The sequence below is a fragment of the Aethalodelphis obliquidens genome, unplaced genomic scaffold (genome assembly GCF_003676395.1).
Source record: "Aethalodelphis obliquidens isolate GAN/ISIS:26980383/991018 unplaced genomic scaffold, ASM367639v1 scaffold27, whole genome shotgun sequence".
In the NCBI taxonomy this organism is placed as follows: domain Eukaryota; kingdom Metazoa; phylum Chordata; class Mammalia; order Artiodactyla; family Delphinidae; genus Aethalodelphis; species Aethalodelphis obliquidens.
The window spans coordinates 22,412,550-22,425,790 of NW_020837971.1; the positions used below are offsets into that span (position 1 = coordinate 22,412,550).

A 13,241-nucleotide genomic window follows, 5' to 3' on the forward strand; every position below is an offset into this window, starting at 1 on the left:
TCTTGAAAACATCATTCAACTTCTGGTCCTCTGCTTTCTCGTGTGTACAATAAGAGTTGGAATTCCAGCTCTAAGATTTTGTGTTCTTTGATGTTATTCAACTTGACTCCTGTTTCTTGAGCAAACAGATATATATCACTTTCTAGCAGCACTTCAAGCTGCTGGAGCTATTTCTGAGCACACATTTAATGCTTACGTGACGCCTCGTGGTGCCCTGTGGGGTGGGCACTACTATTGTTCCATTTAAAAGTGGAAAGTGAGGCACAGAGACATTGGTATCTGAGCAGGCGTGTGCAGCTGGCTTAGATTTTGTGCTACTCGCAGTTCCCAGGGCGGCCACACTGTTCTGCAGGGTGGTATTGTCAGCGCACGTAACCTCCGGAAACCTAACTAGGAAGGCAGAGCTTGACTGTGTTCTCCGAGGACCCCGCCATTCCCTGTAAGAGCTGAAACCAAGACTTGGGTCCAGCCAGGTCTGGTTCTGGGGTGACCTCCAGCTGTCCGGGGACCCACTGCATTGTCTGCCATTGACTCGGAGGGTGATGAGGAGGATAAGAAGGTGAAAGATCTTGGTAGAAGCTGCCCAGCAGCGAGGACAGCATCCTGTGTACTTTTCATGATATGACTCACTTAATCTTCCCAGTCACCAAAAGAGACGGTAACTATTTTCATCCCTGTTTTACCAGTGGAGAAATTGAGGCACAGAGAGGTTAAGCAACTTATCCAATATTACACAGCTCATGGTGGAAGCAAAACTCTAACCTGGCTTTCTGCCTCCAGGGTCCAAGCACAACCACCGTGCTACGCTCTCATCTTGCTGATATATTTTTCTAGGCTGTTCTTGTTCATAATCCTCGTGCTCATTCTCTTAAAAGTACAAGTGTATTTAAAGGAAAATTAGATGGAATAATCACCGTGTAAAAGGAATAGTTGAAAATGTAGGTTTAAATTTTAATCCGGAGCAACCTCATTATACTATAAAGTTGGCATCCTGGTGTCCCTGGAGAATGAGAACATGATAAAGAAATAACTGACTTAGATGACTAAGGATTTATCCCTTAAAGTATAAGTCTCTTTTCTGTAGAAGTTATTTAAGCAGTACAGAGGGAAATCTTTCTAGACGGCATCACCAATTTTTCTGAACTCTCAGATCTGACACTGACTCTTCCCAGGAAACTCTGGGTTTATTGTTTTGTGGAGGTAAAATCAGGTGACTCGAGGGACAGAGCTTAGGCAGGAGCCTGGCAGGGGAGGCAGGGCAGGAGCCTCCTGCAGCTGACCCCGGACGTGAGCTGGCAGCCCAGTTCTGCATGGTTCTGGTCTGGGCTCTGAAGAGGTGAGATTCCCAGCAGGCCAGATTCTTGCTGCATGAGATGCTTCGGGGACGAAAAGAAACAACAGTCACAACACCAGTTTTTCACACCTCATTCTGTGTGTGATATTATTGAATTTTGTTTTACGATAATGTAGGTGGCTGCAGATTTATAAACTAATTGTCATTTGTGCTGTAAGCGCGTTTAATCACTTTGGGGGAAATGAAGAGCGTGTAAAAAGTTAAGCCCAGGTTGATTTAAAATAAAAGTGTGGGGCTTCCCTGGTGGTGCAGTGGTTGAGAGTCCGCCTGCCGATGTAGGGGACACGGGTTCGTGCCCCGGTCCAGGAAGCTCCCACATGCCGCGGAGCGGCTGGGCCCGTGAGCCATGGCCGCTGAGCCTGTACATCCGGAGCCTGTGCTCCGCAACGGGAGAGGCCACAACAGTGAGAGGCCCACGTACCGCAATAAAATAAAATAAAATAAAAGTGTGAAAAAGTAAGCCAGGAAACTCCATTAAAATAATAGGGACTTTTAGATTTTGAAATCAAGAAGCCCTTTCTTAGTATGGCACAGGGTTAGAAACAGAAAAAGAAGGGGGCACCTGACAGATTGAATTAGATAAACTTTCACATTCCAAAAAAAGTAATAAAAAGCAGAACAGGGCTTCCCTGGTGGCGCAGTGGTTGAGAGTCCGCTTGCCGATGCAGGGGACATGGGTTCGTGCCCGGTCCGGGAGGATCCCACGTGCCGCGGAGCGGGCTCGCTGAGCCGGTGCGTCCGGAGCCTGTGCTCTGCAACGGGAGAAGCCACAACTGTGAGAGGCCCGCGTACCGCAAAAAAAAATAAAAAAAGCAGAACACTAGAAGGCCATAAAGAACTAGGGAAAATATTCACAACATATTTGTATTTCACATACATATTGATATTATTAAGAAAAGGCTAACACCACAGTTGACAGAAAAAGCTTAATGGATAGAACTACAAATTCTTTCTCTCACACAGACAAAAGTAAACATTAAAAAATCATTTTAATCATTAAAAATGCTAATCCTAGCATTTAAAGAATCTCAATTTAAAAAGTTATTAGGCATTAGAGAAATGCAAATCAAAACTACAATGAGGTATCACCTCACACCAGTCAGAATGGGCATCATCAAAAAATCTACAAACAATAAATGCTGGAGAGGGTGTGGAGAACAGGGAACCCTCTTGCACTATTGGTGGGGATGTAGATTGATACAGCTACTATGGAGAACAGTATGGAGGTTCCTTAAAAAACTAAAAATAGAACTACCATATGACCCAGCAATCCCGCTACTGGGCATATACCCTGAGAAAACCATAATTCGAAAAGAGTCATGTACCACAATGTTCATTGCAGCACTATTTACAATAGCCAGGGCATGGAAGCAACCTAAGTGTCCATTGACAAATGAATGGGTAAAGAAGATGTGGCACATATATACAATGGAATATTACTCAGCCATAAAAAGAACCAAAATTGAGTTATTTGTAGTGAGGTAGATGGACCTAGAGTCTGTCATATAGAGTGAAGTAAGTAAGAAAAAGAAAAACAAATACCGTATGCTAACACATATATATGGAATCTAAAAAAAAAAAAAAAATGGTTCTGAAGAACCTAGGGGCAGGACAGGAATAAAGAATATTTGAAAGAGCAATGAATTGGAAATAACAGAAATGTCAAACCTTGAGGACAGGTAAATATGGGTGGTCCATGCAGGAGTGAGCCCTTCCCGTCCTCGGGACATTGGAGAGATCCACACCCAACAATGGGCAGCATCACAGGAGAAAAGAGCAGTTGTCATCAAGAGAGCATGTCCTCATTTTTGTAAATATTCACATATATAGATACACAGAAAACACACTGAGGGGACACACATCAAGCTGAACAGAGGTTATCTTTTGGGGCTACAGGTGAGGTAGGAGTTTCACTTAGTACTTTATATGCCCCTTTATTATTTGAACTGTTTTTAGTGCGCATATGTGACTTTCATTTGTCAGAGTAAAAACAATAGAGTATTTTCATGTTGCACAACACAGAAATGAGAATACAGGACCAGGGCTGTGTTGTGCTTACAGGCTCTCATATTTGTCAATTCCTTCCATAACATGCTCCATTTATATAAAATGCCTGCTTCATTCTTTCTTGTGTGCAACAAACATTTGATTCCTAAAGCGCAAAAGCCCTAGGCTAGGAATTGTGGAAGTTCAGAGACTAATAAGTCATGCCCTTTGCTGTGCAGAGCTCCCAGGCTAACAGGGGAGCTGGGCATGGAAGCAGTGAACTAAAACCAAGGGAGGGGCAGCTAAGGATGGTCCTCCGAGTAATGCTCCCCTCCTGCATCCGGGCAGGAAGAGGGGCTGACTAACTGCCACCTGCACTTCTGGGGTCTCCTCTGAGAAGTAGCATTAAAGAGCGAGGGAGATTTCAGCAGGGGCAGAAGATTGATAGAAGCGTTGGGAAAGGAAGGGCATTCCAGGATGAAGGAGCAGCTTGAGGAAAGGCAAGACAGCAGGGACCCAGTAGAGCACAGTCAAGCCCACATGAGCCATCCGTTCAACGGGGCTGAAAGAAATGCCCCTGGTTTTCCTTCTTTCACTTATGTGTGCCTTGTGCCTAGCATGGCACTCGGTACCAAGTACCCATGTGCTTGGAAGGATGGATGGATGGATGGATGGATGGATGGATGGAGGAATGCATGGAGGAAAGAATGAACTAAAGGACAAATGAACACATAAGTCGATGCAAAGTGCTGAAAACCATACTTATTTTATTTCATAACATAGACAGACCCTCAAATCTAGCGATGTGTCTTCTGTAGCTAAACGCTTGAAACCTAGAGGAATATGTCCTCTTCCTCCAAGAATAATGTGAAAATGTGTGTGCATGTAGATGAGAACTATAAAGGAGCGTGGAAAATAAACACACACACACACACACGCATATACACAGACACACACACACACACACACACACACACACTGTCATTCAGTCACTTTTGATTATGTTCCTACCAAGTGCTTCACCCTGAGCAAGGTTCAGAAGCCAAGGTGGGGACAGTGGCCCTGGGTTTCATGGTAAGAGTCCTACTCAATCTCTTTACATCAGCACTTCCCTTCCCTCTTAAACAATTTTCTGAGTCTAGTCACATTACACGTGACCGACACAATGAGATTCAGAGACCAAAGCAGCCACAGTGGAACGGATGCTTTCTAAAAAAAACCAAGATATCCAGGGCTCTGGTTCTGCCATTGGGGAACGCTTCCTGGCTACTGGTCACCAGAGAGGATGGAGGGTAAAAGTAGTCCTGCCTAACCAAAAGTGGCCACGGCATGTCCTGGTTCTAAGAAGGAAAACAGTGGTAGGTACAAGTTCTAGAAAGTCAGCAGGACTAGGTTTCAAGTGCTCCTCAAAGGATGTGCTGAAGATAGGCGTTGGGCCTTACAGTAAAGCACAGGTTGGCTTCTGATGTATCCAGCAGGTGGACACTGTACCACGTGGAACAGTGAGGATTCCTCGGGCTTCAGTTGCTTATGGAATCCTGGGAATGGACATTTCTACTCAAAACTGAAGGAGTTATTTCTTCCACACCTGAGGAGAATGGTTTAAACCAGTGTCGAATCTCCACTCTGCCCACTTGTTAGCTGTCTGACCTTGGGCAAGTAATCTTCTACAAGCTTTAATTTCTTCCTTTGCAAAACAGAGGTAGTGAAATTACCTCGCTGAGGTAGTCGTACGAGATACTGTTGGCACCCTTAGTAAATGCTTAATAAATCTCCGTTGCTGCCCATGTTAACAATATTTTCTAGAAGTCTGTAAATACATCTACCAGAACACTTTTGTTTAAACACCTTAAACTAACAAAAGCTGCAGAAAAAAACTTTTGCCCATTAGATCGTGTCTTGATTGGAGTCTCAGACTTTGCCAAAACACTTAGCAAAGACATTACCTTAATTGATCAGAAATAGCCTTAATTGATCAGAAATAGCCGTGTGCCGGGAAAACACAGCGTCTCCAGCCATTGTTTGTCGAGTGGCTGTGATTATCTCTGGGAAAGTGACAGCCAGGGGCAAAGCTGGGCCGTCTTGGCAAAGGCTTGAGGGTCTTGATGTTTCTCCAAATCTTGTAACAAGGAGTGAGCCAGAACTTTCTTTCAACGGGTAAAACTGCTTTTCCAAGCTGGTGAGCCAGAATTGCTTCCGGGATCCATTTGTTTCTTCAATTCTCTCCCACTTGACGTTGGCACTCGGCAGAATCCGGAGCACGTCATTATTATACAGACGTCAGTGCGAGCTTAGTGGGCGCTGATCAACCAGCGTGAACTCACAGAGGAAGCCACGTCCCCACGTCAGCCCCCAATTACAGCTCTTGGCGGTGTCTCCAGCCAAAAGAAGATCATGTAATGTTATAGAATTCTCTCTCCTTCATTCGATGGTGGACATCAGTGTGAGGTCAGGAACTTTATCTGTCTTTGAATCCACTGTCATTCCTGTCACAGCATAAGGAATCAACAGTGGCTTGTTGGTTAACGGAAAGAGCAAGTGAACAAATGATGAAGTCTCTCACCATCTTTTAAGACGAGATTGAGAAACGTGTACAAGAAAATAATACAGGCAGGCAGATCCGTAGCATTTGAGCGTCATGATGAATGAATGGATGGATGTTACCCCTGAACGAAGAAACCCAGGTACCAGAGCCAAGGCTCTCTGCCTTTCAACATCGTCATCCGCAGCCGGACAAAAGGGGGAGACGGGATTATGACAGGTGGAGATAAGAGCAGGCGGCCCACCCCTGACCAGGGTCCCCCCCGAGCAGGGTATCCCAAGAGCCCAGCCACACACCCCCTGGGCATCCAGGCCCCAGTGAGAACCAAGGACCAGGGTAGTGCACAGATGCTAACAGAAAAGTGGAAAGCTTTGACAACCATTTATTTCAAAAAATCCTGGTGACTTTGATCCCAAGCTCAGTGCGAGGTAACCACGTGACGAGGATTCTTAACACTGGGAAACAGTTTTTGAATCTGATCTTCCTCCAGCCTTACATGTTCCTTACCTCAGAGGTTGCAGTCAAGAAATGTATTGGAAACTCAAAAAAGGAAAAGAAGAGAAAGAAAAAGACATATGGGAAAGATAAAGGAGGTCTACAAAGTTTAATCTGTCATAGCCAAAACCACAGTCTTAATATCCCACCAAAGAAAGAGGGGCTGAATTGAATGAACTGTGGCTGGAGGAATCCATGCAGTCCTGGGCAGCCTTTAAAAGATATGGGAAAACGTGGCTGATGGAATGAGCTAGTCTAGCTCTCTCCTCTCAAAACCCCAATAAAATGAATAAAAAGCATTAGTCCACGACAGCAAAGAGAAGGGGAGAAGGAACAAGGACGGTTGTCAGTAGACACTTGGAACTAGAATGAGTTGATGGTGCTAAATTCCTGGCAGAGCAGAAGCTGAGAGGTGCAGGCCGGGTGGAGAGGCCATCGGAAGAGGCCCGGCCTCCACGAGGCTCAGGACAGTGGGTGCGAGTCCTCTGCACAGCAGTGGGCAGGAGAGCTGCTGACCAAGGACGGGCTGTCTGGCTGGGAAGCAGCAAGGCCTCCAGGCCCCACCCTGCCATGGGCAGCCGCAGGTCTGCCCATGAACTCCAGGCAAGAAAGAAGGAGAGAGACTGACTCTAGGACGTCAGGGAGCCCTGAAGCCCAGCGCTACATGAGAGCCCAGGCCTTCCCACTGGACCCTACTCTGCAAGGCCAGCTGCCACCTGCAGGCAGGAGGTTGGAAGAGAGGATCCTACCAATATGGATATTTGGGGGTCCCCCAGTGAGCTCACCAGATCTCTTCCCAGGTGCCCACACGGAATCCCATGAGTGTCCACAGACCCTGTCCACAGAAACACACTTAATTAGGATCAGTTGGCCAAGCATCACCAGAAACTGAGGCAAGGTCAGGATGTGACGGACAAGAGGCCAGGACAAAGAGAGAAAAAAGGAACTTGGAGAAAATGTGTGTATAACAAAAGAAAATGGAAATAAAGACACTTCCTACTGAGTTATAGTTGATTTACAATGTTGTGTTAGTTCAGGTGTACGGCAAAGTGATTCAGTTATATATATTTTTTCCAGATTCTTTTCCCATGTAAGTTATTACAAAATATTGAGTATAGTTCCCTTGTTGTTTATCTATTTTATATATAGTAGTGTGTGTACGTTACTCCCAAATTCCTACTTTATCCCTCCCCACCACCTTTCCCCTTTGGTAACTGTAAGTTTCTTTTCTATGTCTGTGAGTCTATTTCTGTTTCGTAAATAAGTTCATTTGTATCATTTTCTTAGATTCCACATATAAGCAATATCATATGATATTTGTCTTTCTCTAACTTACTTCACTTAGTATGACAATCCCTAGGTCCATCCACGTTGCTGCAAATGGCATTATTTCATTCTTTTTTACGGCTGAGTAGAAAGACATATTTTTAAAGATATAAATTAGCCTCAGAGAGAAAAGAGAAGAGAATGTATCCAGGAAACATACATGAAGCTATTTCAAAAAATATATAACAAGAAAGAGCACTTGGAAATTAAAAATATAGTAACTGAAAATTTAAAAGCCAGAAGAGTTGGATAATGAAATAAAGGGCATTTCTAAGAAAGGAGGGAAAAATGTTAATTAGTCAAGAATATTCAAATATGACACAAATGAACCCATCTATGAAACAGAAACAGACGCAAAGACATAGAGAACAGACTTGTGGTTGCCAAGGGGATGGGCAGGGAGAGGGGTGGCCTGGGAGTTTGGGATTAGCAGATGCAAACTAGTATATATAGGATGGATAAACAAAAAGGTCCTACTGTATAGCACGAGGAAATATATTCAGTATCCTCTGATAAGCCATAATGGAAAAAGCACATAAAAAAGAATGTATATATAACTGAATCACTTTGCTGTCCAGCAGAAATTAACACATTGTAAATCAACTGTATTTCAATTAAAACAAAGACTATTGAAGAAAAATTAGAAAACTGATTTAGAATTTGCAGCGTTCAACTAATTGGAATCCAGAAAGAAAGGAGAAAAGAGAAGGAAGAAAAAAATCTTTGAGGAAGAGTACTAGAACATTCTGCAGAATCGCAGGATGTAAAGATGGCCGGGGTCCGTGGATGACCCAGCAGAGGGTGAAAGCAGCCTCACCCAGGGCATGGCAGGATGGTCCAGGGCTCAAGGAGTGAGAAGAAGCTCAAGCCTGTGGAAGGAAGGAAGACAGCCAGCCAGCCTGGGGTTGGGATGGGGGCGGGTGTCCCCACTGCAGGGTTGCAGGCTGGAAGACAGTGGAGTGAGAGCCGAGCATCCTGAGAGAGCTTTCCGGTGTAGACCTCACAGGTACCATGCTGACTGCTCAGTGTACGAGAACACGAACATTTTTAGGTTTTCAAGATCTCAGAATTTTACCCCATACGCATCCTGTCTCAGAAAGCTGGTAGAAAGTGCGCCCCTAAAATGAAGAAGTGGATTTTAAAAAGGCGTAGGACCCAGGAAGCAAAGGATAAAAAATCTGGGCAAAGGAATTTCCAGGAAACTCAGTGAGAAGGAAAAGTGAGAAGACACATCAGTTATCAAGCTCACAGCAAACGAAAGTTCACCTAGGAAGAAAATGTCGTCAACATACGCATAGGTCTCGGCCGCAGAAAGTTGCTCTTGAAGACAATTTCTGTTTTCATAATTATAATATCTATTATAACTATATGGATAACTAAATAGTGAATGTTAGTTTGAATATTGTGCTCTAACTTTTTTTCAAAGACTGGGGAGGAAAAGTATGTGTGGGGTCGTGTGTCTGTGTGTGTGCCTGCGTCTCAAAGAACTTCTGGAGTAGGAAGCCAAAATCTAACATGGGAAAAGTCAAGAAACAGCAGAATAAGCTCTTTATGTAGAAAAACGGAGTAAATGCTAGACGAAAAGTAGTTTGAAGTGGCTGCTGTTGGAGTGGGCTAGGAGCTGTGGGTTTGACTCTAAGCCTTGTGGAACTGTTTGCCTTTTCTTGTCCATGTTTTTCATAAAACATGGAATTTTAAAGGTATAGGAGGTGGTTATAATGTATTGTGGTAGAAGGATAGAAAAAATATGACTTCTAAAAGGAAACAGAAAGACCAGGAAAAATGTATGCCAATTGTTAGGAGTTAACCAAGTGTCAAGGGATTTTTTTTCTTCCTTTTATAATAAAAAAAATATTGCAATAGATATGTATTACTGATGAAGTTGTAAAAGACCTTTTACACACACACACACACACACACACACACACACACACCCCACCAGGTCCGGCCCAGCAGAGGAGGTTCCCCTCCTTGGGAGGAGGAGACACGCTCTCCATCCACTGTGAACCTGAGCTGATAAACCGAGGAGCTCCAAGAGAAGGACTCGAGGCCCAGCAGGTGGTATTGGCAGCACCCCTCCCAGGACAAGCGCTTGAAGGACCAGGGCCTCCTTGGGCTTGGAGGTCCGAGGCTGCTGTAAGCCCCCCAGGGCAGGAACCAAGCGCAGGCATCTTGCCGGCCCTTGCACATCCTCTGCAGGTGGCGCAGTGCTCTTTCCATGCAGTCCCATCGGAGGGTGGAGGCAGGAAAGCTTCGTCTGTAGTGCAGAGGAGAGGAACAGTTTGCGCTCTTTCGGGAACAGAGACCTGGAATCAGTGAATCCAGCCTTGCAGACAGAACGGATTTCCCCTTCAACAGTGAGACCTGCTCGATCCTAACAAGCCGCCGTTAGAAGCTGTGCATCTGTCACTGTTGAGTCTCCCAGAGGAGCTGGGTTTCCGTGCTGGGTGGGAGCGTGGTGTCCCATATGCCCGCGTCCCGTGGGCTGGCAAATCCATTGCGGTTCTGGGTGCGGGGCGGTCGGCCTGTGGACAATTGCTACCCTGGCTGAAGGGGCAGGAGAGCGAGAGAAAGGCCAAGGGTAAGGCCAGAGATGCCCTCTGTCCTTCCTCTGCAGGGGCCCTTGGTAAAGCTTCCAGAAGGAATAGTTCTTCTTTGCATTTAAGTGAGAGCTCAGGATCCCCTTTCTCATAGTTATGCTGAGGAGAGATTTCCAAGTCTTCTGATTTGCCTGGAGCCCCTAGGAAATACGGGGCAGAGCCCCCGCCCCCTGCCACCTAGGGGTCTTGGGGGGCATCTCTGAGCATCCCCGGACCCCCTCAGGGCCACTCCCGGGCAACCAGCAAACCCTCACACCCATATGTCTCCATCACCTGCCCAGGAGCCCCAGAAAGGGGACCGGCAACCTGCCAGCCCTCCTCGGGGTACCCGTCACGCCGGCCAGCTCCCTCACGTGCACAGCCACCCTCACGCTGACTGTTTGTCCTCCCTTGTGCTTCGCAGGTGTCTCTGGGGTCACAGATGGACTTACAGAAGAAGAAGAGGCGTGCACCAGCTCCCCCTGCACCCCAGCCCCCGCCGTCCAGCCCGCTGGTGCCCCCCCGCACGGAGGGCAGGGAGGAGGACAGGAAGGGCAGGACGGGTGAGTGATGGCGTCCGCGCGCCTCTGGGTGCTTGGCCTGCATCTCAGCGCTGCTTCTCACCCCTGCCCTGGCTTCCTCCGCGATGGCATTAACTCGGAAAGCATTTAGGCTAAAGAAAGAAAGTCTGGAAATGAACGGCTGTGAGTCAAGGGCATCCTACAGGCATAGTTTCTGGGGGTGGCGCGGGCGTTGAGAAGGTGGGGAAGGCGTGCTGGTCAAGAGGCTCGGGAGAGTGCGAGTGATGGAGAGCTGGTGAGTGTGGCTGGGGGACGGCGCCTCCCTGACCGAAGGGGGTGAGTCCCAGGATGGCGCCCACGGATGCTGGTGTGGAAGACGTCTCGACCGCAGGGCGTTTATACAATAGGTCATGTGACAACAGTTCAGTCATCTTTTGAGCACCCTGTTTGAAATTGATCTCCACTTATAGAGCTTTCCTATATGGTATTCTTTGAGAAAAAGAGAAACCAGAGTAAAGAGGGTGCAATCCTGGTGTCTGTGAGCAGAGACATATTCGACCATGACACCTAGTCCCTCATGTTACAAGGGAGAGAAGAGATGGGGGTCTCTAGGTCCACCAGCCAGGGATGGCCGATTTTGTTCTAAAATCATTCAGTGTTTGTTGTTTCATTTATGTAGGGACTGAGATAAGCCCCTGACACAAGTGCTTCAGTCATCACAGGAGTGCCATTCAGTCTCCCGGGCAGCCTCACATTTTGCCGTTGATCTCATGGCTGCAGCCCCCAAAGGGAAAAGACGCCCAGGGAGAAGTGGTCGCACTGTTGCTCCCTAAACCTTTCATAAGAGCTCCTTTGCTGTTGGTCAGCATTTTCCCCCGGCCAATACCTCGATTTTAACGTCTTAGCATTTCACAGACTGGGAATCGATTTTGCTAAGGAGATACAGCCAGTATTTCATGTCAGTCCATCATCGTTCCCAAAGGAGAAACTATCTGATTTGAAGGAAATGTGATCAGAAGCTCCTTCAAATAAACCTGGTTTTCTTTTTTTTTTTTTTTCCATAATGAGACTCCCATTCCACCTTCCAAGCTTTCTCCCCACTCTTTTCATAAATGGATGAAGAACTCAGATTAAGAGTCCTTGTTGAAATTCTAAGATGCGTCCATGGTTAGGGTAGTGTAGATGTGGTGAATCCTGCCAACCTCCAGGCCAGACAGCCCATTTTAACCCCTGGAAGGACCTCCCGATTCAGCCTTGAAGGACCAAGGTCTGTGCGCAACGAGTTTGGAGAGCCTGGCCTGGGGGTGGGCAGCTGGTACTCACAGGGGTCTCAGAAAAAGAGAGAAGGGCATTTTAAAGTGAAAATGGTAGGGACAGTTCCCTCTCTAAGGAACATGCGCAAAGAGGAGGTAGGCATGGTAGTAACTGCTGTGGGTCTCTCTCTGGTCCATAGACTTCTGTTTTGTGGATTAAGGAGGAGGCCAGAAGCTCCCTTCCTCCCGTCAATAACTTTGAATATTTTTTGAGGTCAGCGGTCTTGGTGGCCATTTCAAAGCAGACTTCCATCCCCATCAGAAATCCCCATGAGTTAAAAGTACAGTAACGGCACTACAGCAGAACTTTTAACCAAAGTCTTGGCTTTAGGTTAAAAGATAATAATTTTGAAAAAGTAGCCCAAACCACAACAAAATACGCTGAGCTTCTTTGTGTATTCAGACAGCTGCAGATAGAAATTGAAAATGTTTTTGGAACTTGCACTAAAGCAGTATTGCAGCCGGCTGGATTTGGGTCCTGACCGAAATTTCTTGGTAAACAAAAGGAAGCCTTCCAGTAGAGAGGGTATTCTACCTGCCTTGCCCTTGGGGTTGCCTTGTCATGTCAGGTGCTTACCTGGGCCAAGCAAACCACACTCATTCAGACGCCTTGCCTTATGTGCACTTTGAGAGAGGAAATGATGTGTATATATGAGGAAATTAATATTTTTCCAAGTCTAAAGAACTATAAGCAAGAGAAGGAATAATGGATATATTTCTTGATGAAGAAATGATGTCTTAATATTTTTATTAATAGTCTGATGAAGGGCATGAAGTGTAGACTCTATTAGTTACTAGAAGATTCTAAACTTTAGAGCTTGAAGACAGTATTTTTTAAAGAAATAATCATGAGCACAGTTTATGACTAGTAACTCCTATCATTCGTTATATTGTCATTAACTTTCAAAAACTTTATTAGCAGAAGAAAACCATTTCTATAGAAAATGGTAAATAGGTTCCCAATGTGAACAGATCAAAGAGGGCTGCTCGGTTGGTCTGAGAGGTAGACTGGCCTGGGGGACATCCCCACCCTTTCTCCAGCCCAGGATCCTTTTCAAAACAAAAGTTTAAAAACTGTTACCGCAAACAATGGAAGAGGTTGATAGTATAAATGGGCTTAAAGAG

The 13,241-nt window shown here is 45.9% G+C and overlaps 1 protein-coding gene across 9 annotated transcripts in view; it reads left to right on the plus strand.

Annotated features, from left to right (window-relative positions):
• COBL (cordon-bleu WH2 repeat protein) overlaps positions 1-13,241 on the plus strand; it is a 264,711-nt gene that overhangs the window by 189,712 nt on the left and 61,758 nt on the right. For 8 of the 9 annotated variants that reach the window (XM_027124111.1, XM_027124116.1, XM_027124113.1 and 5 more), the window contains one exon: positions 10,707-10,845. The exons of the other annotated variant lie outside the window; for it this stretch is intronic. In XM_027124111.1, coding sequence (XP_026979912.1) covers positions 10,707-10,845 — 139 coding nt within the window. The remainder of the gene's footprint in view (positions 1-10,706; positions 10,846-13,241) is intronic. 9 annotated transcript variants of the gene reach the window in all.